Raw genomic sequence first — 26,579 nt, 5'->3', positions numbered from 1 at the left:
TTTTTATAAGTATACTCACCATTCCCGTATCCAAATAATCAATTAAAAATGGACTGAAGAAAGACTCCTGACAAATGCACTAAATATAACTTCCCAGTTTGGCAGCTAGCTGTTCATAACTACTCCCTGAGTACAGCCTTTCAAAAATTTATGCACCCACCTTATAGTAATTTCATCTAGATCACATTTCTCTACTTTGCTTGGGAGAATGTCTTGCTGGACTGCCTGAAAAGCCTTACTTAAATAAAGATAAATCCCACCTATAGCGTCCCTTTGTCCAATAGGCCAGTAACCCTGTCTAAGAATGAAATTAGGTTCATTGGGCATTATTGTTTTGACAAATTCATGTTGACTATTACTTATGTTTTTTATAGACATCTACATAACATATGAAGTTGCTCTTTTCACTGACTAATCGGCAGGGCTTTTTTTCTGGCGGAACACACTGGAACTCTCTGTTCTGGCACCATTTTCCTGGTACCACTATTCTGGAAACCAGCTGGGCATCTCCGAACCACATGGGGCTCCCACTGCTGCTGCCACTCACTCTGGCTGCCTGCCTGCCACACTGAAAGAGTAGGACTCAATTTAGTAGGTTTAGCAGCCAGGAGACAGTGATCCAGCCGTTAAATCAATTAAACTGAGTCCTATTCTTTCAACATGGCAGGTCACCGGGAACTGCCATTCCATCCTGTATTTGGGGGGAGCTCCACAGCTATGGTGAAGAGGAGATGGTGGCCAGCAGCACGTGGGGCTCCTGGGTAAGTAAGTGAATCCTGGGTTGGGTGGGGAGAGGTTTAGGAATGCAAGGAATTAAACCTGGAGACAGTTTGGGGCTACGGGGAGTTATGCCTGGGAGCAGGGGTGTGTGGTTTGTGGGTGTGAGGGAGTTAGCTGGGGGGCAGTTTGGGGCTGTGGGGGGCTAAGCCTGGGGACACGGGGGTGGTGTGGTGCTGTGGGGTGCTTAAGCCTAGGGGCGGTTTAGGTCTGCAGGGATTTCCGGAACCCTTTTTTCCTAGAAAAAAACACTGACTAAGACTAATAATACCTTGAATTAAATCAAACAACACTGCTCTAAAATATCCCTACAGTTAATTTAAATAATCAAATAATTTGCACAGGATTTGTACTATCAGTGGCAAATTAGTTGTGCCAACTTGGTTGTTTAATAACCTTCTATGAGCAGACATTTTGTTGATATTAGTGAAGTATTAGATTTCTTTTGTTCTCTTGATCTCTTTGTTACTTTAAGTCGTGTACTCCTGTACACAAAAATCTTTCAAGACCAGATAGAAGCTTGTAACATTTTTTCCCATAATTTAACATATTTTTGACTTGTCCTAGTAATTGGGGATAATGGCATCTGTGTTCCTCACAAAGCTATACAGTTGGGAAGCCAATATGGAGTGATAAGGCTGAAACCAAGACAATCTCAGAGGCTATGTTTACATGAGAGGGTTTTTCTGGCAAAACTAGGCTTTTGTCAGAAAAACCCACAGAGTATCTACATGCAAAATGTGCTTTGTCAACAGTCTGTTGACAAAACCCAGCACATCTGGAGGAGGTGTTACACTTCTCCACATTCAGGTATAATGCCTTTCTCAACAGTTTCCTGTCGACAAAACAGCCATGTAGATGCTCCAGAGCCCTTTTGTCAACAGACAGGGCTTTGGGTTCATGGAGCAGCTATATCTGCAAAGCTTCCAATCAGTCGTTCTGTTGAGAGATGGCCAGGCAGTCTAGCTGCGCTCTGGCAGAGTGGATTGCTCTTTCAATTTGCTTTTATGTGTAGATGCAATCGATGACAGAAGCTTTGCTGGGAAACCCCTTCTGACAGTCACCTTGGTCAACAGATGTTTCGCACGTAGATGTAGGCAGACAATATAGATATGTCTAAACTAGAGGGTATTGTCGGGGAACATCCAGATTTCCAAAGCACACTGTCAACTTACTGTAAGGCAACAGAACACAGCACTTTTTTCAACAGCTGTACCCTACTCCCCACAGGGAATAACTGGATGTTCCAAGGGGCCCTCTGTAGACAGAAAGGGCTTCTGGGACACTGGGCAGCACTGACTGCTGTTCTGGTTGGTTGGTTGGTTGGCTGGTAGAGTGGCTGGGCAAAAAGAGCTGCTTGGCAGTTTGGCTGCGACCTAGCGACGGAAGTTTTGATGGAAGATATCTTCCAATAAAAACTTCTATTGACAACTCCTTGTAATCGAGGCATCCTAAAACTGGATGCCGCTCTGCTGAATTTCCCCACCAAAGTCTGGCTGAAAATTACTGGATACAACTGAAAGACAGCACTCATTTTTAATCTATTCAACCTGCATTTGCACAGGATTTGTACTGTCAGTGGCAAATTAGTTGTGCCAACTTGGTTGTTTAATAACCTTCTATGACCCCTTCTGCTCCATGAACCCAAAGCCCTGTCTGTCAACAAAAGGGCTCTGGAGCATCTACAGGGCTGTTTTGTTGACAGGAAACTGTTGAGAAAGGCATTATACCTGAATGTGGAGAAGTATAACACCGCCTGCAGATGTGCTGGGTTTTGTCAACAGACTGTTGACAAAGCACACTTTGCATGTAGATGCTCTGTGGGTTTTTCTGACAAAAGCCTAGTTTTGCCAGAAAAACCCTCTCATGTAAACGTAGCCTCTGAGATTGTCTTGGTTTCAGCCTTATCGCTCCATATTGGCTTCCCAACTGATTCAGTTCCATTTCACTCATTTGTTTTACTCCACAGGCACTGCTAAACTACTGTTTCTTAACATATTCTGGTAGTGGTGTACTGTCTGTGTTGTGAATGACCTGACTGTTGTTTATTATACTTTGTTCACTAAGGGGAATGTGGGATCATATTTAACAATCAAAAATAATCAATAATGTATAGCATATACCTGGCTCTGAAACAACGTCTTACTCAAAGAAAGCTGTAATCTCTCTTCAACCACCTAAAGTTTTGTGTTTCTAAGGCTACATCTACACAATGAGAAATCTGAATTTATGAATATCTATTTTGTAATTCTGGAATTTATATGTTTGAGCTTCACCACCCTCACCTCTCCATGCACTCCTCACAAAGTCGACTTATTGCTGCCACACTCAATTGGCAAACATCAACTGTTGCAGTAGTGCATTGTGGGAACCTATCCCACAGTTCTCTCACCTCCATAGCATTCACGGTATGTTCACTGGCCTTTAAGATCATCTTCCCACACTGCATTTTCCTCATTCCCCTCCTGTGATAAGCAAATGACCATTTTTCCCATTGAAGGAAAGAAAAGTAGGACATCCACAGAGATGGCAAAAAAAAGTTACAGAAATGTCTCTCTTCTTTACCTGAATTCTCAACTGGCCATCCACTGAGTTTCCCTCCTCCCATGACTGTATCTAATCCCTGAAAATAATACACGGACCCTGACTGTATTCTCAAAGTTAGAAGAAAGAAGATAGAGAGTCTAGAAAAAAAGATTTTTGACTTCCCTCTTCAGTACAGAGACATTGCTAACACAGGTGATATCATACACTGAACTTATAATGGAAAGAGGAATCTCAACTGGCCTTCCCCCTGCTGTGGGTATTTTTTTGGAGGGGGTGGTGGTCAAAATATGAAGACAGACAGGAAATGTTAGGAAAATATTTTATAACAGAAATATTAACCCAACAGGTGTCTTTAATGGAAAGCAAGCTTCCAAAAATATTTTTGCCGGGGGTGGGGAGGAGGGGGAGGTTGATATGGTCTGTGGCTGTAGATCTGGCTGGAATGTTGAAATAGTTCCCCCAGCTACCTTAGCCACCGGGGAAGACTTTCCCCTGGTAGTAGCAAGCCCCTGCATGTCTCAGCCACCAGGTGACACTTCTCCCCAGCAGCTGCAAGCACCACTTATCCCTTTCCAGAGGCACGTGGGGGGCCAGAAGGGGAGAGCCAGTTGAAGTGGTGCTCCCACCTATCTTAGCCACTGGAGGAGACTTTCCCCTGGCAGCTGCAAGCCTCCGAAATTCTCTCTCACCCTTGGATCCCTAAATGCACGCAAGCTAGGACATGGTGCTGCCTGGAAGCATGGTCAGCACTGAATGGCAGGCATGTATTTTTATTGGGTCGGCAGCTACCCACATGATGTGGCTGAGAGTGGAAAAGATCCTGATTTTGTGGTGCCTGTGGGGGTGGGAGATGGGGTTCATACAGAAATGTAAACCACTGAGAATAAGTTTCTTGGCATCTTATGTAAGCACAATCTCCATAAAAGCCTTGTTGCACCAGGCAGTGCAGAAAAAAAACAACACATGTAGAGACAGAACTGCAAACTCCCTACATTGGCTAATTGTAATGTGTTGATGCATTCACAGTGCTAATAGCAAAGAAAGAAAAACATTTCTCAGGCTCTCATACAAACATGACCCCACAACCACAAGCTTGCTGCTCCCGCTTTGAAATTCACAATGTTCCTGTTACTTAACTCCAACACACCTGGACAGCAGCGGCCAGAGCAAAGCACTGAGGGACATTGTTGGTTACATATGGAACACCTTTGGAGGCTAATAAATTCGATTTTAAAATGTGGCACTTCCACACTGGCCTTTAATTGAACTTTTGAATTTGATCTTGGTGCTATATCAGTCAGGTAACGATGATATTGAAATCTCGATATTAGTGCTCCCTAAATCAGGCTAATGGTACGCAAAGTGAACACAGTCACGTGGTATTATCGAGCTAACTGCCTTAAATTAAAATTTATCTCATAGTGTAGACACGGCTTAAGAATATGGCTACATTATGAGATAGGGATATAATTTCCAACTGAAGGAGACAACTGCACTGGCTCTGATTGAGCTAACGTGTTAATAGATAGAGCATAGCTGTGCCAGTATGAATTTCAGGAAGGGTAAACAGCCTAGAATAGATGGCTAGTGTCTCCAACAAATATGTACTTGACAGGTAGCCTCTCCTGTTGTTTGTGCCATTGTTGCTACCCTCTATTTCTAGTGGACTAAGGTGACCGGACCTCAAATGGCTGCATCTCCTCAAACGGGGAATTATGCACCCTGATCAAAGGTACACATAGCAGAAATGACATCTCAGGAGCAGCTGTTGTAAAATAGTGTTGAAATATAAATGTATCCTAAACAGTTGACTGCCAGATTCTCATCTGGTATAATCACTGGTACTCCATTAATTTAAGTGGAGTGATGCCAGTTTACTACAACAGAGGATATGACCAGACAGTTTTATAATAAATAATGGTGGAACACATTCCACTGTATTAAAATATAGTCATAAAAATTAACTATAAATCTCTCCCCATTTTTCCCAATTAGTACAGTTCGGTAAATTGCTGTTTCTTCCAGTGGAGCTAAAGTTGTTCTCCCCAAATCACAATTGGTCCATAGAGAGGAAAAACAGTCTGTAATATGCATATGCAGTCATGAAATAGATCTGAATCCCATCTTATCCTAGTGGTAAACAATATCAATTCCAAAGAAGCTACTAGGCAAACTCCTGAGTAGGCAAACTGGAGTGGCAAACGGGAGCATAAAGAAGGAATGTTCATTGAAATACTGATCTGTGCTTAGTTCTGTGATGGTCAGGGATGGAACAGTTGTGTCTTGCAAACATTTCTTTCCTTTCAGAAAGGAATTCCTCTATATAAAGTACAAGCTGGTGGCTATGTTGGAAGAAAAATTTTGTGCTCTGGAAGGACTAGTACAGCTAGCAAGGACTATCAAAGAATTTGAGGAAATACTGCATATGCAGAAAGATTAAGCATCAGTCTCCCAGATTCAAGTGAGAAAAGAACAGTTAACCAGTGAACTAGAGATGAGGTTGTTCACTAAGGGAAATGTGGGATCATATTAAACTTTCAATAAAAATTATATCACTTCTTCTCTTGCCTCCAGTGGCTATTGAGAAACCAGAAATCTCTCTCACTGTTTGCAGTGCTCTAGCCAGCGTGGTACGAGGATATTATTGGACCAGTTTCTCTTACCATAAGATATTATCTTGCACATGTCTCAAAACTATCTCTGAAGAGTCACAGATCCAATGCAATGGAGAGCTATAGGGGACATACCTGCAAAGAGATGCTTAGCCCAAGTGCAAGAGCCGCAACCATGCTCACAAAGAGATCTCTAACTAGCCATAACAGACAAAACATCTTTGTTGGGAATTCCATTGTAAGAAGAACTGAAACACATTGCAAAGGACTACCAGTATGGTATGCTGTCTTCCTGAACCCGAGGCATGATCCACCTTCCTCAGGAGAGGCTGTGTACATTGGATTAATTCCATCACAGTCGGAGGAGGAACAGTTTTCGAGGAGACAGCTGACTAGACAAGTGTGTAGGGTCTTTATTAACAAAAGGGGTGGTGAGAAGGGTGAGCATAACTAAAACTAGATGTTGAGAATAAAAATTAATCAAGTCAATCAAGGGCCATGAAGAGAAATAAAACATTCTAATTGCCTATATTCCTACGTTAGGAGTGTGCGTAATTAACACACAGAACTAGCACTGCTCGTTTATGAGCATAAATCAATCTGTTTGTTATTACTGAAAGTTGAAAAATCCATGTGATTGGAATGCTAAAACCAATAGCTGTGTCTACACTACAGAGTTCTTTCGACAGAAGTCACTCTCCACAGATATTTCCCAATGGAACCTCTGACTACAGAACACCTCCACACCTAATACATGCTTCCACATCAATGCCCTCTGTTGACAGAGGGTGACTGCCCAGCCCTCTGTCGACAGAACAGCCAACTGGAAGCTCCTAAAACAGGGTAGCCCAGTGAACCAGAAGCCCTCTCTGTTGACAGAGTGTCCCCCCACCCCCAGAGTATCTACACTATTTTTCGTCGACAGAGGCACTATGCCTCACACAGTTGAGACAGAACTCTGCTGAGAAAACTGCTGTGTTCTGTCAACAGATTCTCCACAGAATGCATTTGTAGCATGGATTCGCCCTACTTGTGTCAACAGAAGGCCTCTTCTGTCAACAGAACTCTGTAGTGTAGACACAGCTAAAGGTTATAAGCTTTTTAGGAAACACTGAGAAGACAAAGGGGAAAGAGAGATAAGACACTACGTAAAAATGCCTTTACCTGTTTCTATGTCCACACTATAATAAAACACTTGTGTCCAACCTGCATCAGCTGGCTCAGGCTCATACAGCTGAGGCTAGGGGGCTACAGAACTGCATTTTCTATACCTGTGTATGTGGGCTTGGCTGGAGGTTATCAGTGGTCCTTGAGCCCAGGCTCCATCCCAACCCTCACAAACGTTGGTCAGTTGACATGGGCCAACTGCAGTGTTTTATTGCAGTTCAGACACATCATTAAATACTTCAAAACAGATACAAAAGGTCTTGAATACTTATGGATCCATATCATAACAGATAGATAGGGTACTAGTTGGTGTCTGCTGAACATTACTACATCATCCTAGAGAAACAGGATAAATGACTCATCAAGAGACTCAATACACATAAGCCTATCAGTGAATACTTCAATGTAGTGGGCCATTCTGTTGAAGACTTCAGTAAGGTAAACATACAAGACAACCAGAAATGTCCTCTCATTGATCTGACCTAAAGGCCAAGGAGGCAGCAGGATCTTTGAATTAGAGTCTGAGACTTGTAATCAGGCAACCATGTTTTAATATGGTGCATGTATAAACTACCCATAATCTAGATAGCATCTGTCTTAATAATAGTGAAGTGGTAGCTTGTGCAACAGCACAGGATGTATAGGCTCACCCAGGATACTCTGGCAACCAGTTTATGCTGTCATGGCTTCTCTGCTCTAGGTATGGTACTAGCTGTATTAAAGTTAGCTGTTAGCAAACATACTTTGTGTAGACACTTACACAAGTTCTCTGCTTCATCTCCCCAAATTCTCAATCTATCATTTGTGGGAATCTTACACAGTGGGAACCTCAGTCAATTAGGGCTCACTAGTGCCATCCTTAGAACTGATTTCAGTAGGGCTCCCTGTGGAGTAGGGAATTACTAAGCATGAATAAGCATGTCAGTGTTGTAATCAGGGTCCACTCCTCAGGGCAAAAACGGACCAGCACAGTCAATCATTTCTTCTCAGAACTTCAGACATATGGACCAAAGATTATTAACAAGCCTATTATTTACACTACTTTTGCTAGCTTATTGAAAGCCACATGCACTTTTTTATGTAGAAGGAGTCTCATAAAGTTGTGTAAATAGGAATCAGAACAGCAAATTAATCTGGTTTATGCCCTTAAGATTACTACACTGTTTGCAGTCAGGTATTAAACAAATATGATGGTTACACACAATGTTTGGTTGCTAGAATATAAAACAAAAATATTAAAAAAAAATAGAACTATCCAATATGGTGAAAATCTACAATAAACAAACTCTGGATCTGAATGGCAAATGTCTCAAAGTAAGCATTGCACTCTGGGCATAGAGGCAAACTAACCCCTGAGAGCTATGTAGAATGGTTGACTAAAGACATCAAGCTTGCACTGTTTACTGTTTCTGTAGTTTTCTGCATTCACTCTCCATAATGTTACAAGACATATAATGCAACAGACACTTTGGCTATGGCTATACTAGCCCATTCCTTTTGAAAGGGGCATGGTACTGAGCGAGGTCGGAAGATGCTAATGAGGTGCTTCCATGAATATGCAGTGCCTCATTAGCATAATGGCTGCCACAGCAATTCAAAAGTGTTCCTTTCTAAATGCATGCTGCCCATGTAGACAGGGGCTTTTTGAAAGGACCCCCCCAGTCTTCAAAAGCCCTAAAACCAAATAGGAATAAGGGCCTTTAGAAAGGACTCTGTCTACATGGTCGGCACGTGAGTCAAAAGAGGCACTTTGGAATTGTTGTAGTTGCCATTATGCTAATGAGGTGCTGCATAATCATGTAAGACCCTCATTAGCATCTTCCAACCTCGCTCATTACCATTCCCTTTTCATAAAGAAGGGGCTAGTGTAGACGTACCCTTTAAAAAGCAGAAGAGATGTACTTAATGCAGAGCATAAATATATGTTGCATTAGTTTTACGATCCTCCTGCAAATTAAAGAAAAACAAATGTATACAAAAAAAATCACCATTGTTTAGAACTCCCCAGGAAACCAAGATTATATTTGAAGGCCCACTGAATTATCTTGTCATCATCAAAACTGTGGGCCCAATTCATCCCTGCCTTGCTTCTGTTCAATGCCACTGATTTTAGGTGTTATACCATTGTAAAACTGAAGTAGCAGTATGGTCAATCAGGCCCCCAATTATGATAGTGAAAAAATGGTTCACTCATACACTGGCCCAATTCTGGGAATATATTAGGAATTGGTGGGAGATTTTGCAGGTAACATTCAACTGCTAGGGAGATGAATGTCTAAGGGTACATTCACGCCACGGTCCACAGTGCGATAACTAGAAATAGTCACGTGGATACAGTGACAACATCTTCAGCAATGTAACTATGTAGCTAAGGTCTCAGTGCCTCAGTTTCCCTATCTGTAACTTGAGGATACCTCTTTTGGGAGACAGGACATAAAAGCTGCGTCTACACATGCACGCTACTTCGAAGTGGCAGCACCAACTTCGAAATAGCGCCCGTCGCGTCTACACGTGTCGGGCGCTATTTCGAAGTTAACTTCGACGTTAGGCGGCGAGACGTCGAAGTTGCTAACCTCATGAGGAGATAGGAATAGCGCCCTACTTCGACGTTCAACGTTGAAGTAGGGACCGTGTAGACGATCCGCGTCCCGCAACGTCGAAATTGCTGGGTCCTCCATGGCGGCCATCAGCTGCGGGGTTGAGAGATGCTCTCTCTCCAGCCCCTGCGGGGCTCTATGGTCACCGTGGGCAGCAGCCCTTAGCCCAGGGCTTCTGGCTGCTTCTGCGGCAGCTGCGGATCTATGCTGCAGGCACAGGGTCTGCAACCAGTTGTCAGCTCTGTGTATCTTGTGTTGTCTAGTGCAACTGTGTCTGGGAGGGGCCCTTTAAGGGAGCGGCTGGCTGTTGAGTCCGCCCTGTGACCCTGTCTGCAGCTGTGCCTGGCATCCCTATTTCGATGTGTGCTACTTTGACGTGTAGACGTTCCCTCGCTGCGCCTATTTCGATGTTGGGCTGAGCAACGTCGAAGTTGAACATCGACGTTGCTGGCCCTGGAGGACGTGTAGACGTTATTTATCGAAATAGACTATTTCGATGTCGCAACATCGAAATAAGCTATTTCGATGTTGGCTGCACGTGTAGACGTAGCCAAACTGATCTGCTCAGCCGGAAGTCACTAAGCTGACATTGCAAAAGCTTGATTCTTACCAGGTTCTGTTGCTCAGACTGCATGAATGTGACATCTCAGTATGCAAAAGAATGACTTTTTTGTTTTGCTTCCTGTGGGGGGAGAATAGTTCAACGGTATAATGTCTAATATATCACTTTCGTAGAAATATGAAAAGCTAAGTTTGTAATAATGGCTTTGATGTAGGCATGTTGCAATGTTTTCATACTGCTGTGGACATGAGTGTTTTAATTACATGCTTTTTAAAGAATGTACTGTTATTCTTCTTTCTAAGCCCTGCTGTTAATAGCCAGACTACTAACAGTTTTCTTAGAAATTTCTTGGCAGCGCCCACAATGTGACACTTGGGAGCAAGTTGGTTCCGCATTGGTTGAATCAGCTTCCAAGTAGGAATAAAGCCTTCACCATAGCATAAGTTACAAAATGGAAAGAAAAGGCAAATCACCCAAAGGGAAACAACATTTATTGTATAAGGTGAAAGTGGCTTTTCACGCCTATAACACACAAAACCCAGGATACAAAACAAATTATTTACAACCTCAAGTGATTGTTAGAATAAGGGATTATTTGGAGATTCTTTTTTTGAGTGTTCGATTTTCTCCACCTTCCTCATCACACATGGCATTTAGCTAACTGCGCTACAAAGTTCCAATAAAAGTTAAAAATGTGCCATTTATTTTAGTCTTCCCCAACAACCCTCTCTGCTCAAAGCCATGCTTTAAGTGCAAGGACTTCCTAAAGACTGTAAACAAGAGAAGTTAAGTCAGAGTGCACAGTGATTCCAATAGAGCAGTTAAGTCATTACTTATCTGGTTAAGGTAGTACATGTAATATTCAGAGTACTTTCCAAACACTCTAATAAAGTGTCTTTTGTTCCAGGGACTCCACAATCTAGGTACAGAGAATGAAGCAGAGAGAGATGATGGGAAGAGGAATAACTATGGGCTTTTCATAAACCAGCAATCTCACCACACTGTAAGCAGCATGGTAGAGGTAGGTCTTTAAACGGGACTTAAGTCTAGGGTAGGGGCCATGTGGCTCTACTATACCTAAGAGTCCATGTGGAAGATTTGTTTATATTAATACTAAAATTAAAAATAAGCTTGGAAATGTTTTAATGGGTTAATAAAAGATCTCAAACTTGTATTATTTACAAGCATCTGAACAATTCTTTGTAGCAGATTAATTACCGGTTTATAAATAGATATGCAAACTGTTTTAGGCTCCAATCAATTTATCAGCAGAACATGAATCTCTATAGCTTGGGGAAAACAAAGGTCTTTTCTATTTCACCCTTTTCTAGCTTTTCCTTCTGAGGCATTTCCCTTCAGTCCTCTAACTACCAGCTGATGTCCTAAGCCTATTACATCTCTAGAATAATAATTGCCTGACAGCCTGGATTGCTCTGTCTCTCTATATTGCTTCAGTATCTAGCTGCTGGCAAGCTGTTGGCTCTGTGCCTTTCTGTCTGGTTTCCAATTTGTGCTGTTACATTCTGTTGGCTGATTCATGCTTTGAAAGGATCCCTTTGTTCCACTCCTGGGCAAATAGCCTATTCAGCCTAGATTGAAACTGGACTTTTTCCAGACTGCTGGGTGGATCTTAACTGGCATCCCCACTAGTTTCCAGCTAGATCATTTCCTTCTTCTTTTACTATGGTGGTTAGCTGCCCATTCTGTGGAGTTGGCATCTGGTGGGCTAGCTACAATATATTGTTCCCTATCTCCTTCAATAGTTGGTGCAGTTCCTGGCTAACGTTCTGCTTGACTACAGTCAGCCTGCATTGCTGATGGACTTAAACGGCTGATGGCTAGAATGACCACATTTCCCTATGCTGAATACAACGCACCTGGTAAAATTATGTAAATGAGTTCAACAGCAGTCACATAGTACAAACATTCAAATTACCTAGTTGACTGAGCCCCGTTAAACAGAACTACAGAGTAGCTGGAGTCTTTATACTTACTTTCTTTTCTTTAAGATTTGCATGGGGAGGGGTAACAAAAAACACTCCCTTACACCTCTCACCTATGAGAATTGTGTGGCCGATCACCTGACTCAATGTGCTCTGACCAGTGCTCTCCACCCTGCATGCCTGCCTGAGCCCCCTGAACAAACATTCCCTTCTTGGCATCTAGCACTGTGTCTTCCTGAGACAACATGGGGAGGGCATACAGGGTCACAGCCTCCCCTCAGATTTCTGTGAGGGTTCACATCAAAGCACGTCCAGGAGCAGCCTTTCAACGCTGCAGGAGGGAAGGGATGGAAGCTGCCTTCAGTCACTGAGGGTGGGGATAGGAGACAGGGATGACTCAGCCCATGTCTTTGCACAGATTATCTCTTTCCTCCTCCCCACATCTACTCTTCTGTGGATAGAAACAGTTTGTCCCTTTCTGATCACAGAAAGACAGCTAACACTGCTGCTTGGTATGGATGTAACCCAGACACCACCACTCCCCTGGTTACAGCGAGCAAAGGCAGAGGCTAATCCCTAAAAATGCCTTGTGCACTAGGGCCCTGGGAACCTGTCTGCAGGGGCTTCATTAAACCATGCCGAAGAGGTGGCTTAGCAGGGGAGACTACCTAGGGAACAGAGCAGCCCTTCACTTCCTGGGGGCAGGAATCAGAGTGAATCAGTGAGTGAAGAGGGTTCTAAGACCATCATCTCTCTCTGCACTTAGATTGTGGAGTCCCTGGAACAAAAGACACTTTAGAGTGTTTGGAAGGAATCAGTGACTGAAGAGGGTCCTAAGCCCCAGACCAGAGAGCAGCTGCAGAGCCTGCAGATCTGGGGTGTAAATAGGATGGGAGCAGCTTTGAAAGACCAGAGGAACTTTCCTGTACCAGGGCTGTGTAGGGCTTTGGCACAGGTAGGGCTTGGCTCCTCCAGGCCATTGTCCTAGGCCAGAGGATCATGAGCTTTCCACAGCTGCCAGCAAAGCCAGAGCCAGGCTGCAAAGGAAGGAGCCTACCAGCCAGGCTGCTGAGTAGCTGAATGATCTGTCAAGGAGCTGGCTGTCTGCACAGTGCTGGGTGCAAGGGCAGGGAATGGGTGAAGGGGTACAGCCGGGAGAGGACAGTGAGAATAGGAGTACGTGATGAGCCAGTGGGTAGGCAGAAGAGGCAACATGTAACCAGCTATTGCCTGCCCACGCTCACTAGCCACTGCAACACAGCAACCCGTGTTGGCTGGAAATGGGACAGGCAATGAGTGAGGTGTAACGCCAAAAGGCAGAACTAAAACTAGGAACACTGGAGCTTAGTGCATTAGCCTCTACCACTTGAGCTAAAAGCCAGCTGGCTCTCAGCTGAGGCTGTACAGAAGACTCATTTTTTTCTCTCTGTGCAAGTGCCATTGCATGGGATAGTGAAGTATACCCAGTAGGTTTGTGGGATACAGAGACACACAGAGGGACTGCACTCATGGGGAGCAAGCACACCTCACACACAGCAGCTTTGCCTGGCCAACAGCCTTACACATTCACCCCCATTACCTGCCACTTTTCCCCCAGTTCTCATCACTAGTGGGTCAGCAGCTGACAAGCAAAGATCTGACCAGTATCAGGACCAACCAGTACAGATGGGAGGGAAGAAACAGAAAATATGTCACAATTTGCCCACTTTTAAGAAAAAGTAGGGACGCCTGTGGAGGGGCTTACATACAAGACTGTTCCATTAAACACAAGACATCTGGTCACCCTACTGCTGGCTAACTTCTGCCCTACTTAGCTAACTGAGATTTACTTTTAACCAAATATAATATTGGCCAGTAATTTATTGAAAAGAAATTCTTATACTTTCCTTGGTGACTTAACTGAGTTTTCTTTCCTGTATTCCTGGAAAGTGCGGCTCTTTCCTTTTCCTTGCATGGTAAATAGTCTGAGAGGAGTAGCTGTGTAATGTGTAGCTGCATAAAAACCAAAACAATCAGTCCTGTAGCACCTTGATGACCAATAATTTTATTTATTAGGTAATGAGCTCTCCTTGGTAAGGCCCACTTCTTCAGATTCTGGAGCAAAAACAAAAAAAACAGGGTCAACTCATATCAGGGTGGGGAGAATGGCGCTCATCCCACTTAATTTACTCTTTCCAGAGGTCCTATTAATGATAGGTGACTTCCACCCTCTCCCCTCTTTTTTTGTCTTTTCCTTTTACTTCTTCCTTGTCAACCCTGGGCTAAATCTACACGAGAAGCATCTGTTTCCAGAAGTTACTGTTGGAAGAGACGTTCCAACAAAACTTCTGTTGACAGGTCGTGTTTATACATAAAAGCGGACTGATCTTTTGATCTGCTCTGTCAACAAAAACGGCCCCCAGAGCACTGACACAGTTTTTTGTTGACAGTTTGTGTTGACAAAATCCATTTTGTGTGTAGATGCTCTGTGAGTTTGGTTGACAATACCCCAGTTCCAGTTTTGTCTACAAAACTCTCTAGTGTAGATGTAACCCAACCTTATATTTACCAAAATGTGATGAAGTGCATCTTACCCATGTATGCTCATTACCTAACAAAATTGTTAGTCTTTAAGGTGCTACAGGACTGCTAGCTTTCCTTTTCCTGTTCTTATATGAGTCTGTTCAGCCTCCTTTCTCAACCTGCAACACTACAACTCTCTTCAGCTAAGCTCCTTCTCCAGTCAGAAACTCTGTGTCCACCAGCACTTTCAAATGATGCACCTAAAACATTTAAGACAATTGGAAGCTATGTGCTTTCTGTAGTCCTGTTGGTGCCAGTAGTGCAGTAAAAGTCCACATCTACAAAAGTGGAAAACAGTATTTCGCTAGTTGTATGTTTACCATAAGTGGCCTTCCTTTCACCACCACGACTCTAACAGAATTACCCCTGAGCTGCACCCTTCCACTCTCCGTTGACCACTCTGGATTTTGTATTATACTCCTTTGTTTTCCAGGCCGCCTTTGTTTTCCCTGCTCCTCAGGCATTCCACAGAGATTCAAGAAGCAGCAAAATCTATTATATGTCTGTCTCATTGAGGTCTAAAGCATCAATGTCTGTAAATCAGCCCTGGTACAACTATGTGTTAATGAGTATGTTATTTAAGGTTAATGCTGTCTTTAAAAACAACCCTTGTAATTAATCATTAATGATAGTGACACAGTCTGGTTTCAACATAAGCATTTAATAATTATATCTTTCCAATAATGAGCCTAAAAGCTTATAAGTGGGGCACAAAGTGCTTGATACTGGGAAGTTCTGCTCATCCTCAATATTAATGTGCACCGAGAACTTTTCATTTCAGAAGATCAAGGTTAACAAAAAAATAAAAAAAATCAGCGATCAAAAGCCTGATACCATCCAACATAAGCAGAGCCTGACATTAACCAATTACAACCCTGGATAATTTCAATCTGAATTAGAGGTGCTCTATAGCTCTCAGAATCAAGCTCAACTGCTTTGTGACACGATCAGTAAAAGCTTATAAAAAACCTCAGACAACTCCTGTTTGAAATAGTGAGTGGAATGAATTTTCTGTTTTTTTTCTTTTTAACTGAGAAATACACATTCGAGCCAGCCAAAATTATTTGTGAACTCACATGGACCTGAAAACCTCTTGGGCAGACACTTTTAAAAACAGCATACTGTATGGCAAATATCGTTAAGTTCTGCCAAAATATATTTGCTTATTTCAGCTACTTCCTCGTAATCAAATTACTGTATAATGGCATGCCTTTTTTGTTTTATTTGGGAGGCAGGCTGTAATGTAACAAAATTAACACTAAGGAAATTGAGCAGTTGTGCTCAGCATTTCTCACATCTCCATTTTTTTGAACACTGAGCTGTGTTAGAGAAAGGGAATTTGTCCCATAAATGCTGACTTTTGTTCTCATGCTGAAACAAACATTTTCTTTTTGAAGGGGAACTTCAGTTTAAAATCATATTGAAATGACAGTTTAATGAAATAGACACTTCAAAATGTGACTTTGGGAACTGAAAAATGTTGAAATTGACATTTTCCAACTTTTTGATTGCAATGAAACTACTTTTTATAATTAAAATTCTTTCCACAGGAACATTTTTGACCAGCTCTGGACATGAATTATAGATAAAAATGCAGGCACAAAATACATGAAAGTCCAGCAAGAGTTTTTTCTTTTGGCTATCATGTGTCAGTAACTGAACAGATGCAATACAGTCAAACAGATTTTCTAGTTAACTTCAGGACAACCCAGTTTTCAAAAGTTAAAGCAATATTACAGATTCCACTCTAATACTATCTTCTTTTGTTAATATTGTTGACATACTGTGCCAGATCATGTAGTCCTCACACTGACAAACCTTTAACTGGAGAAGACACGGAGGGGAGGAAGGTTTTGTAGGCAAGCCTGACATATTAAGTCTGACTATAGTTAAGTACCCAATACTGTATTCAGTGGCCTCATTCATTTTATTTATTTATGAGACCACAGGATTCCAAACATGGAAGCAACATTCCACTTCATTGTGGACTAGATGGTTCTTCGAATAGGCCCTAGCAAGGTCTGTGGATACATAACCTTCATCATCACAGGAGTATCCAGAGGAAGAATTCTGGCTTCTAGTATCTCTAAGGGCACGTCTACACTACAGGTACAAGTTAGTCTAAGCCACACAATGTGAGTTACTTTACTAGCATAACTCAAATGGACGTAACTTAGATCTACTTGCCACAGGGTCCACAGCATGTTGGATCAACAAAATAAACTCTACCAGCGACTTCCCTTAATCACTGCATTCTGGTGGAGAATGGGAATCAAGAAGAGAGTGATTGGCAGTTGATTTAGCACGTCTTCACTAGACCCACTAAATCAATCACCCTGCATTGATCCATCCCATAGCGGAGACAAACTCTCATGCACAATTCTCTCATTGCTCCTCTTTGCTGTGAAGGAGAGCAGGGAGAATGACTTGCTGCAGACCTAGAACAGCAGTATGTTATGGAACCCTTTGCAGTGGCTCTGCTATATTGCTTCACACTGACCATTATACAAATACCTAATTCTGCAGATATTCTGGGGGGGGGAGAAGAAGAGTTTCTTCCTGTACACATACTCCAGCAGGGTAATAAATGAGTATGTGCATCCATTTATACTAAACACCTAGGCCCAAATCACAGTGTAGTCCAATATGTGACTACACATATCTATCAAATAGCTAATTCATGAAGATTAACATATCCTGTGCTTAACAGCTGGTAAATTTCTTCCCAGGACTGTTAATTGATAAAAACAGATTTTAAACAATCTGTCTGAAGATTTACTAATATTTTTTTTCATCTTGCTGCTTTATAACAATTGATAAGAACAGCAATTCATGTCCAACTTGAATGTGGACATCTTAAATAATAGATGCATAAAACTGTCTGTATTCTCAGATTGCCTCCCACCACTGAAATACCTGAACACGCAACTGTCATCCTGAACAAATATGTAAAATGGCAGCACCATAGTTAAGGAGCAAACATGTTCAGTGCTGCCTGATACATTCAGCAATGGTCAAACATTGGAAGACCTGATTTACAGTCTTGGAACTGCATTTTCAAAACATTGACTTACATCTATGCATACGGCTGTTTTCACAATCTTCTAAGAAACCTGTCATCTGTACATAGGTCACAGATTCTACCACATACACATAACAAGCTGATAATGCTCAACATGTGTGAATTCAAGTATACGTGCATGCACAATTCCCAATGTTCCTTTAAAAATGTGGTCCTTTAACTGAAGTCCACATGGCTATGTAAAGAAGTCTGCATGACATATGCTGACCTAGACATTGTGGTAAAGGTAGCAGAACGCAGAATGTCACAGGATTTACGATATTTAAAAGACTGATTTGGTCACAATAGGTGAATCCTGGTGTCATTGACATCTAAGACAGTTTCATCATTGACTGCAGTGGGGCTAAGTTATTGTCCTGTATGCTTGTAATTGATGAACATTTAGTTCCTGATCCAAAAGTAATGGAACAATTTTTGTTAACATCAGAGACACTGGATGAGAACTACAGTGAATGGTAGACAATTTAGCTTTCATAAGGTGGTCCTGAAAACCTTGCCAGCTATTTTTCCCCACATAAGGTTACTTCTATATCTGCAAAATTACCTTTGTACTTCTTTCCATTTTCTATAGGGGGTATCTTCAAAACTGCAAATACTGAGGTTATTTAAACTTTACATAGTTATCTAATAATAACAGAGAGGTAGCTGTGTTTGTCTGTATTCTAACAAAACAAACCAGCAGTCATGTAGCACTTTAAATACTAATGAAATAATTTATTAGGTGATAAGCTTTCATGGGGCAGACCCCCTTCTTCAGGTCTGGAGATAGTTATCTAAGACAGATGGGAAATTTATAAGAACCACCCTGCTACATAATTAAGATAGATGAGCCAGAGATGGTATCAAGATGATTACTGTAAAATTAGATACATTCCCAGGCATAGATAGATTCAAAAGTCAGTCTTCATTTTCAAGGCTAGGATTTTCTTTAAAGGCATCTGAGAAAGACAATCAGAAAATTGCTGTTCAGCTCCAAGGTGGGTGTTTGCCTTCTAATCTTCATATCTTTTAAAATCTCTCTCAAAATTTTTAAAGAAAACTAAGTTAATTTATAAAGAAAAACGTGTTTGAATTTTGACATTTGAAATATAGCAATACACACCCAGGAGAGATGATGAGATTATCTATATTTCCAAAATGCTCAGAGAAAATTAAATTTCTTTTAACACTACTGCAGTCATCCAGTGGAGACAAAGAGATTACAACTCCTGCTATAAACCATGAGTGAATAATATTTACAGCTACTCCAACAGGCATCTAATGAAGATAATGAGATTTCACTTGTTTTCCTTCCACTTTCTAATTGTCCTAATTTAAATTTCAGAAACCAATAGGTGGAAATGGTTATACTAAATCAATGACAGTTCTCTGACAGATACACACACACCTTAAATTTACAACGTCATAATTCAGCATATGTCAGAAAGTACCCATTCCAACTAACCCAGCCCTGCAACCCCTTACTTACAGGAGAAATCTTCACTCATATGAGTCATTTCATCAACTTAATGTTTTGGCAGCAAAATATTTTTCCTGTGCTAACCTCTTTTTTTCCTCACTCTCTCACACATACAACTAGTAACGCTCGACCATAGACAAACTTTAGAAGGAACATAAACAAAATCACTGAACAATTCACCCAGGGCATGATCTAATACCTATTTAAATGAATGGAAAAATCCCATTTACTATAGTGAGTTTGGGATCAGGTCCCAAGAAGTCAATTTCCCATAGGGCTGGAATGGACTAAATTAATTGAATTTTCCAGCATGATTAGAGCTGGCAAAATAATCAATTTGAAAAGCCACTAGAAATGAGAAATCTAAAGCTGATACCCAGTACTAGAGTACCTCACACTGGCTAGTTTCACTCACAGCCTTAGCCTTCATGGTGCATTACACAAATATGTTCTCAAAGCGCAGTAACTATAATCTAGTAGTGTAATACATCACCAGAGAACTGCTGCTTATATGACATATTACTGCATGATGTGGAAATGGATGCCAGAGGCATGTTCTAAAGTCCTACTTTTTGTAGTTTGGTATTAAATGATTTTTTTTAAATTTAAAAATGAATGTTTCAGTAAAGGAAAGAGGATTTTGAATAAAGCACTGGGGAATATGGGCTAAGAGAATCCAAATGAAACATATACAAATGTCTCACTCTAACAAGGTTTTGAGCCACTATAAGTTCTAGGATACTGATAATTTTATGGGTTTTGCACGTCTTGTCCTGAGGAAAGGAAAGCTGCTAACACAAATGTAATTTTTTTATTCCCAGTTTCTGCCCTCTTTCCTTTAAATTTTAGGCTATAAGGAGTTTGGGATTGACAGTGCACACTAGAGATCCTGGCCCATTCTGCAAGCTTTTTATCTGTATGCTCATACTATGAGAAAAGTGTTTTATCCCTCTAAATAGTGCTCAATGTGAGCAGTCTGATTAAAAGCAAAGGAAAAAAAAACTTTCTTCACCAAAATTTTCTACTATGAGATTTTTCTGCATCTCACACATTTCCACTTTATATATTGCTATCCTGGGCTACACATATACTACGAGATAAACTGGAATTTAAGGCAGTTAGCGTGATATTAACACATGATGGTTTTTACTATAAATACCAGTAGCTCAGTTTAGGGAACACTAATATCAATATCATAATATCATCAAGCTGGGTATAGCATCAAGCTTGAATTCAGAAGGTCAGTTAAAGGCCAGTGTGGAAGCACCACATCTTAAAATCCAATTTTTTAGCCTCTAGAGGTATCCCATATGTAACCCACAATGCCCTTCAGAGCTACGATCTGGCTGCTGCTCTCAAATGTGTAGGAATTAGGTAACAGGAAGACCACGAATTTCACATCAGGACCAGGAAGCCTGTGGCTGTGGGGTCATGTTGGTATGGGAGCCTTAGAAAAGTCTCTTTCTTTGCTATTAGTACTGTGAGTGCATCTGCCCATTAAAAATAGACCCAGCACAGAGTTCGGGATTCTGTCCCTACACTTGATATGTTTTTCTTCGCTGCCTGGTGCCAGCCACTGCCCCACCGCACCATGTGGCAGCAAGGCTGTTGTGGGGGTTGTGCTTGCATAAGAGGCAGAGAATAATCTTCTCAGAGGTTTGAATTTGTGCGTGAAACTCCCTCCCTCCCTGACAGGCGCCATGCTCAGCCACATCACGTGGTTAGCTCCCAACTCAATAAAAGGACGTGCCTGCCGTTTGGTGCTGACCATGCTGCCTGGCAGCACCGTGTCCTGGATTGCGCACAGTTAGGGGTCCAAGGGTGGCAAAGATTTGGGGGGCTTCTTGCCGCCAGGGAGGGGGAAAGTCTCCCCAGGTGGCTAAAATATTCGGTAGGCACAGGAAGTGCCATCGAAAGTGGAGAGGGCAGGCATTCAGTGTAACACCCTTCTCAATCATGGAGCATCAAGAAATAAAAGTGACAGCACTAGCTCTGCATGGGCTTGGTCCAAAAGCCATTGAAGTCAATGTATGAGCTCTCCAATTACCACAGTTAGCCAGGTAAGGCTTGGAGTGACCAAAGGCACTATAACTGATATAATGAGCCATTTGTATTTGCAGTGTGCATTAGACATACATTTCTAAATTATGGACCATCAAGAAATAAATATGATGGAGCAATACCTCAATATGGGGTTGATCCAAATGCCACTGAAGTCAATGAAAATAATCCCATTGATTTCAATGGGCTTTGGCTCAGGCCTTAAGTGACACAGAATTTCTTTTCACAGTTATGGATTAATCCATTTCAGATCACTGATCTGAGTGGGAAGACCTTCTTATGAAAAACATTGAGCCCTGGGTTCAGCAGGCAAATACTCAAACTGCTTTGCTACCCTTCCCCTCCTTCATAAAAAGTAAATTGCTTATACAAGCAAGATTCTGCCTGGAAATAGAGATGCTTGCATAACACGACAGAGGAATGAGGGAAATGAAATGTAAGAAGATGTCATCAGATACCCATAGCCACTTGTGGGTCATGTTTTTCCCATGATGCACTAGTGAAAATACCCAGAGTGCTACAGGGCTATGGGATAGGCTCCCACAATTCACTGCTGCAATAGTTGATAATTGGTGACTTATGTGTGGCAAAAATAAGTCAAATTTTTGGGGAGCCTATGGAAAGGAGAGGATGCTCAAAATTGAATTTCTAAAACCCAGCAGTAAAAAAATACAATTTATCTTGTAGTGTAGATGTAACCTACTGTTCTGCAGGTTCAATATATATTATTGGCCATGTCTACACTTAGAAAAATCTTTGAAATGGCCATGATAATGGCCAAATCGAAGAATACTAATGAGGCACTGAAATGAATATTCAGTGCTTTATTAGCATGCTTCCAGCTGCAGCACTTCAAAAGTACAACATTTTGCTCACCCGCGGCTCATCCACATGGGGATCCTTTTTGAAAGGACCCTGATAACATCAAAATCAGCTGATAGGAATAAGGGAATTTCGATGTTTGCAGCGTCCTTTCGAAAAGGACCCCATGTGGACGAGCCACGGGCAAGTGAAATGCAGCACTTTCGAAGTACCATGGCCGGCAGCATGCTAATGAGGCACTGAATATTCATTTCAGCATTTCATTAGTATTCTTCGATTTGGCCATTAGTATGGCCATTTTGAAGTTGTTTTTTTTCTGAAGTGTAGATGTAGCCATTGTCTGCAGATTGTCTTCAACTGCCTTCCACAGCCTACAGGCTGTATGATGGGGTCAGGATTATGGGGGTTCCCTCCAACCTCCCCCTGCAACCTGCAGGGTATCAGAGTCGGGGAGGTTCTGAGGCTTGTCCCCAGTGATCAACATCCCTTTCTGTGGCTTGTAGGATGTCTAGGGGCTGCCTCCTTCCTGCAGTTCTCCCCTCAAGCCCCACAGCCTCTAGGCTCTCCATGGGGGAGGCAGGCTCTGGGTTTTGGGCAGGGGAGCTACTTACCCAGTCTTTGTGGCAGGCAAGATAGCAGAGCCCCAGCCCTGCTGCCCATTCTCATGGTACTGCAGTTGCTCCCAGTTGCCACGCTCTGTATAACACCCCTTCTGTCTGTACCCCTCCCTGTCTCCTTCTTCTAAACAAGGTTACCTACAAGTCTGGAACTTGGAGAAAGCATGTGCTTAATCTATTAGGGTGTCTTGGAGTGGGGGACAGCCCCAGTCCAGGGGGTGTAGAGCCATTTGGACTATGAGATCCCACTTCTGTGGAGGGGCAACACGAAGCAAGTTTATGGCCAGAAAATATGCCGGAGAGGCCAAGGAAAGAGACCACAATGGAGACTACTAAAATCAAGGAAATTCAGGTATAAACAATTTTGAGAGTGTGCAGATGTGGGATCTTAAGAGGGCTTAGACAGGTCAGAGTGCAAGTACTTCCTTCAAATTCTGTGTCCAAGTATATTCCCTCTTTGTTTAAGGTCAGTGCCCTCACAAAGTATGTTTCGCTGCTCCTTAAATACAAAAGAATAAGAAAACGTTGCTTGTCTCTTTTGGATTACATTAATCCATGCCTTATTATCAGGAGTATTTATACAAAATACCACTATATTTTCATGTTGTAGTCAATGGGAATTTTGCAATGAATTTCACCAAGGCCTTAAATTTCCCATATAAACAATGAAAATGGAGGATACTCATCAGACCATCCAGCTAATCCCTGTTCTCATACAGGATTAACCTATGCCATTCATAGTCCCATATTTTCTCTACTTCTTCTGAGCAAAACATGACAATTTAAAAAGGGAAAATAAACATTCATGTACATGTTATATGTTACTAATGTACCAAACCTGGAAGGACAGAAAACTCACTTTGCTACATCAAGATGTGAGATATATGAGATAGTGCTGCTTTTGACAAAGAAAAGAAAACATGCCTATAAATTATGCATAGAATTCAGAGATATAGAAGACATCATCCAGCTCATCCCTGCATCAAGTGTAGGATAATTCCCTACAGAATACCTTCTACTGTTTTATACAGCCTACTTTCAGAGATAAGCTTTTAACACCTCTGATCTAATAACTCCCACTGTCAAGAAGTATTTCCTCATAGTAGGTCACCCTGAATTCCCCCATTCACTACAATACTTCCATTTTACCATGCTACAAAATTCCTTTGGTGTTTGGTACTCACACTCTTCAAAAAATATTTGTAGGAAATCATGTTATTCAGAGTTAGTGTAGTACTTGCTTAATAACATTAGCACAGTACTTGCTTAGCAACATTAAACATAGCCTCTTTATATACTACATATCCTTAATTTTGTTTCAGTGTATGGAAATGGGTTAGAGGATTCTTTGAGGTCTCTCCTATCCCATCAGGTACTTAACTATTACAGTTCTCTGAATTTTTGCACATTCCAAATTGAAGCTAGTGAAAAATCTGTCAAATGATTTTTTTTTGCTGTTGTTCTTGAAAAAAACCCACAGTATTAAAACCAACTCATCCTATTAGGTTTAAATTATGTTAATTGTTGTAGCCCATGGCTACATTTATTTAGAAACAATGATAGTTCTATGTGGTCATTTTCCACACTTTCTGCATATGTACAGAGACACTTAAGATGTGAACATTCTTCTCTTTAAAAATAACTATTTTCTGTTTTCCATTTTTATGCTGAACATACTTTCCAGATTATTTGAATTAAGTGACAATTCTACTAGCCTCCTCCCTCCCTATATTAAATATCACCTAAAAAGCCATTGAAGTCTTGGGGAAGCTAGAATTTCTTTTGCTCACATGTAAATCACTTTAGGTGCCTTGATGCCCTGTTTGTAATTATAGATTTGTGGTAACAATGCCTGCTTGGGCTGTGTATGGGCTGAAGCCATTTCTATCCATTCCAACCAGTTACATATCAGTGCCCCAGTTTCCTCTGTACCTCAGAGAATCAGCCTGATATTGAGGAGCAGAATAAAGGAGAACCCACAGAGACAACCAACTCAAAGAGCCTGTTACTGTATAAAGTGAGTAACCTCTTCTTCTCCAAGGAGTGTCCCTGTAAGTGCTCCATTTTAGCTGACTACGGAGCACATCCCCACAGGAGAAGGGCTTCAGAGTTGGTCTACTGATGGTGGATAATACCATAATTCAAAACTGCACATCTGATGTAGGCAGCTGCTCTGCAAATGTCAATGACAGGTACATTATTGAAAAAGGCCACAGATGCTGCCAACACTTAGGTGAGAGGTGAAGCATGGAAAACTCCCAGTGGAAGTGAACAATTGCTGTTTTGGTAGCAGAAATGGACTGATGCAGATATTCATTTTGTTAGTCTCTGTTTTGAGATGGTTTGGCTCCTTGAGCATTCTGTTATGGAAACAAGTAGTCTAGGTGATTTTCTAAAAGTTTTTTTCCCTTTTCTTCTGTGTAGAAAATGATTGCTCTGAGAATCTTCAGTTTATGAAGGGAAGCTTCCTTCCTGCACACATTTGGCTTCAGAAAAAAATGTACGTAAGTAAAAGGGTTAAGGTAAATAAAAACTGAAGGCAACCTTGGGCATGAATTTAGGATGTGGTTGTAGGATTATTTTATCTTTAAAGACTGTTGTATGAGGTTGGCATGTCACTAGAGCACCTAATTTTCCCATGCATCTTGGAGATCTGATGGCAATAAGGATAGCCACCTTCATGGATAAGTGCAACAAAGAGGAAACTGCAAGAAGTTTGCATGATTGTCCATAAGTACACATAGAACAAGGCAGAGGTCCCACAAGGGTGTAAGATTTATGTCAGATAAGTGTTTTCTATTCTTTTAAGGAAGTATTTAATTGTTGGGTGAACAAGTACAGTAACCTAATCCACCCTGTTGTGGAAGGAGGTTATAGCAGCCAAGTCTACTTCGATGGGGTTTGTGGATAGCCTTAATTCTTTAAAAAAATTCCCAGTATGTAATCAAGCATTCCTAGTAGGTGGATGGCTGTGGAAAGATCTGTTTGCCCTGGCACCAGGTGGAGAATCATTTTCATCTATACATCTACTGTACAGTAATATCTTTTACTTACTCAGAACAGGCCTTCTCAACCATTGTTAGCCACAGAGTAACCAGACCTTGAGGTGGAGTACTGCAAGTTTGAGGTAATGGACACACATTCCACATCTTGTGATAGAAGGTGAGGTAAGAAGGGAAAGATCTGAGGCATTCCCATCTGATGTAGGCATGAGACTCACGTTTGTCTGGACCATGTGAGTACAATGAGAATGACCCTGGATATGTCCTGCCTGATCTTGAGAATGACTCAGCTTAGAAGAGATATCAGTGGCACCTCCCATTTTATGAGGAGAGAGTTGCATAAGGAGCAATGTCCCAGTCCAATTCTGGACAAATATTGTGGGTATGTGGCATTCTGTAATGTTGCAAATAGATTTATGGTGGGGAAACTCTAATATCCCAGCAGATAGGATGCTGATATCTCTAAGCTGTTGGTGTATGATCATGATCCCCCTTGAAAGCTTATATAAACCAGCTTGCTATATTGTCCATGAGGATCTTGATGGCTTTGTTCTTGATTAGTAGGGAAAAGTTCTTGCATGCATTTTGGACTCTTAGCTCCAATTAGTTGATTTGTAGGTTGGACTCCACTGGGGACCAGCAACCTTTGATTATACTATCGCACAGATATGCTCCCCCCTCCCGCAACCTACTAGGGGAACATCTGGTGTGATTGTCATGGTTGTAGTTCTCTGCTGGAAAGGGACTCCTGAGCAGATGTTCTTTGTCC

General features: G+C 41.6%; 1 protein-coding gene across 22 annotated transcripts in view; it reads right to left on the bottom strand.

Moving 5' to 3' along the window:
* The window catches only part of NRXN1 (neurexin 1), a 1,123,636-nt gene that overhangs the window by 647,805 nt on the left and 449,252 nt on the right, over positions 1-26,579 (bottom strand). The window contains exon 1 of one of the 22 annotated variants that reach the window (XM_074989559.1): positions 10,311-10,383. The exons of the other annotated variants lie outside the window; for them this stretch is intronic. Within the exon in view, the coding sequence (XP_074845660.1) occupies positions 10,311-10,334 (24 nt within the window). The 5' untranslated portion in view covers positions 10,335-10,383. Of the gene's footprint in view, positions 1-10,310; positions 10,384-26,579 lie in introns of those variants that run through there. 22 annotated transcript variants of the gene reach the window in all.

Source organism: Carettochelys insculpta, chromosome 3, assembly GCF_033958435.1.
Source record: "Carettochelys insculpta isolate YL-2023 chromosome 3, ASM3395843v1, whole genome shotgun sequence".
Taxonomy (NCBI): domain Eukaryota; kingdom Metazoa; phylum Chordata; order Testudines; family Carettochelyidae; genus Carettochelys; species Carettochelys insculpta.
The sequence above is the reverse complement of the archived record's forward strand: the minus strand, read 5'-3'. Positions and strand labels throughout refer to the sequence as shown.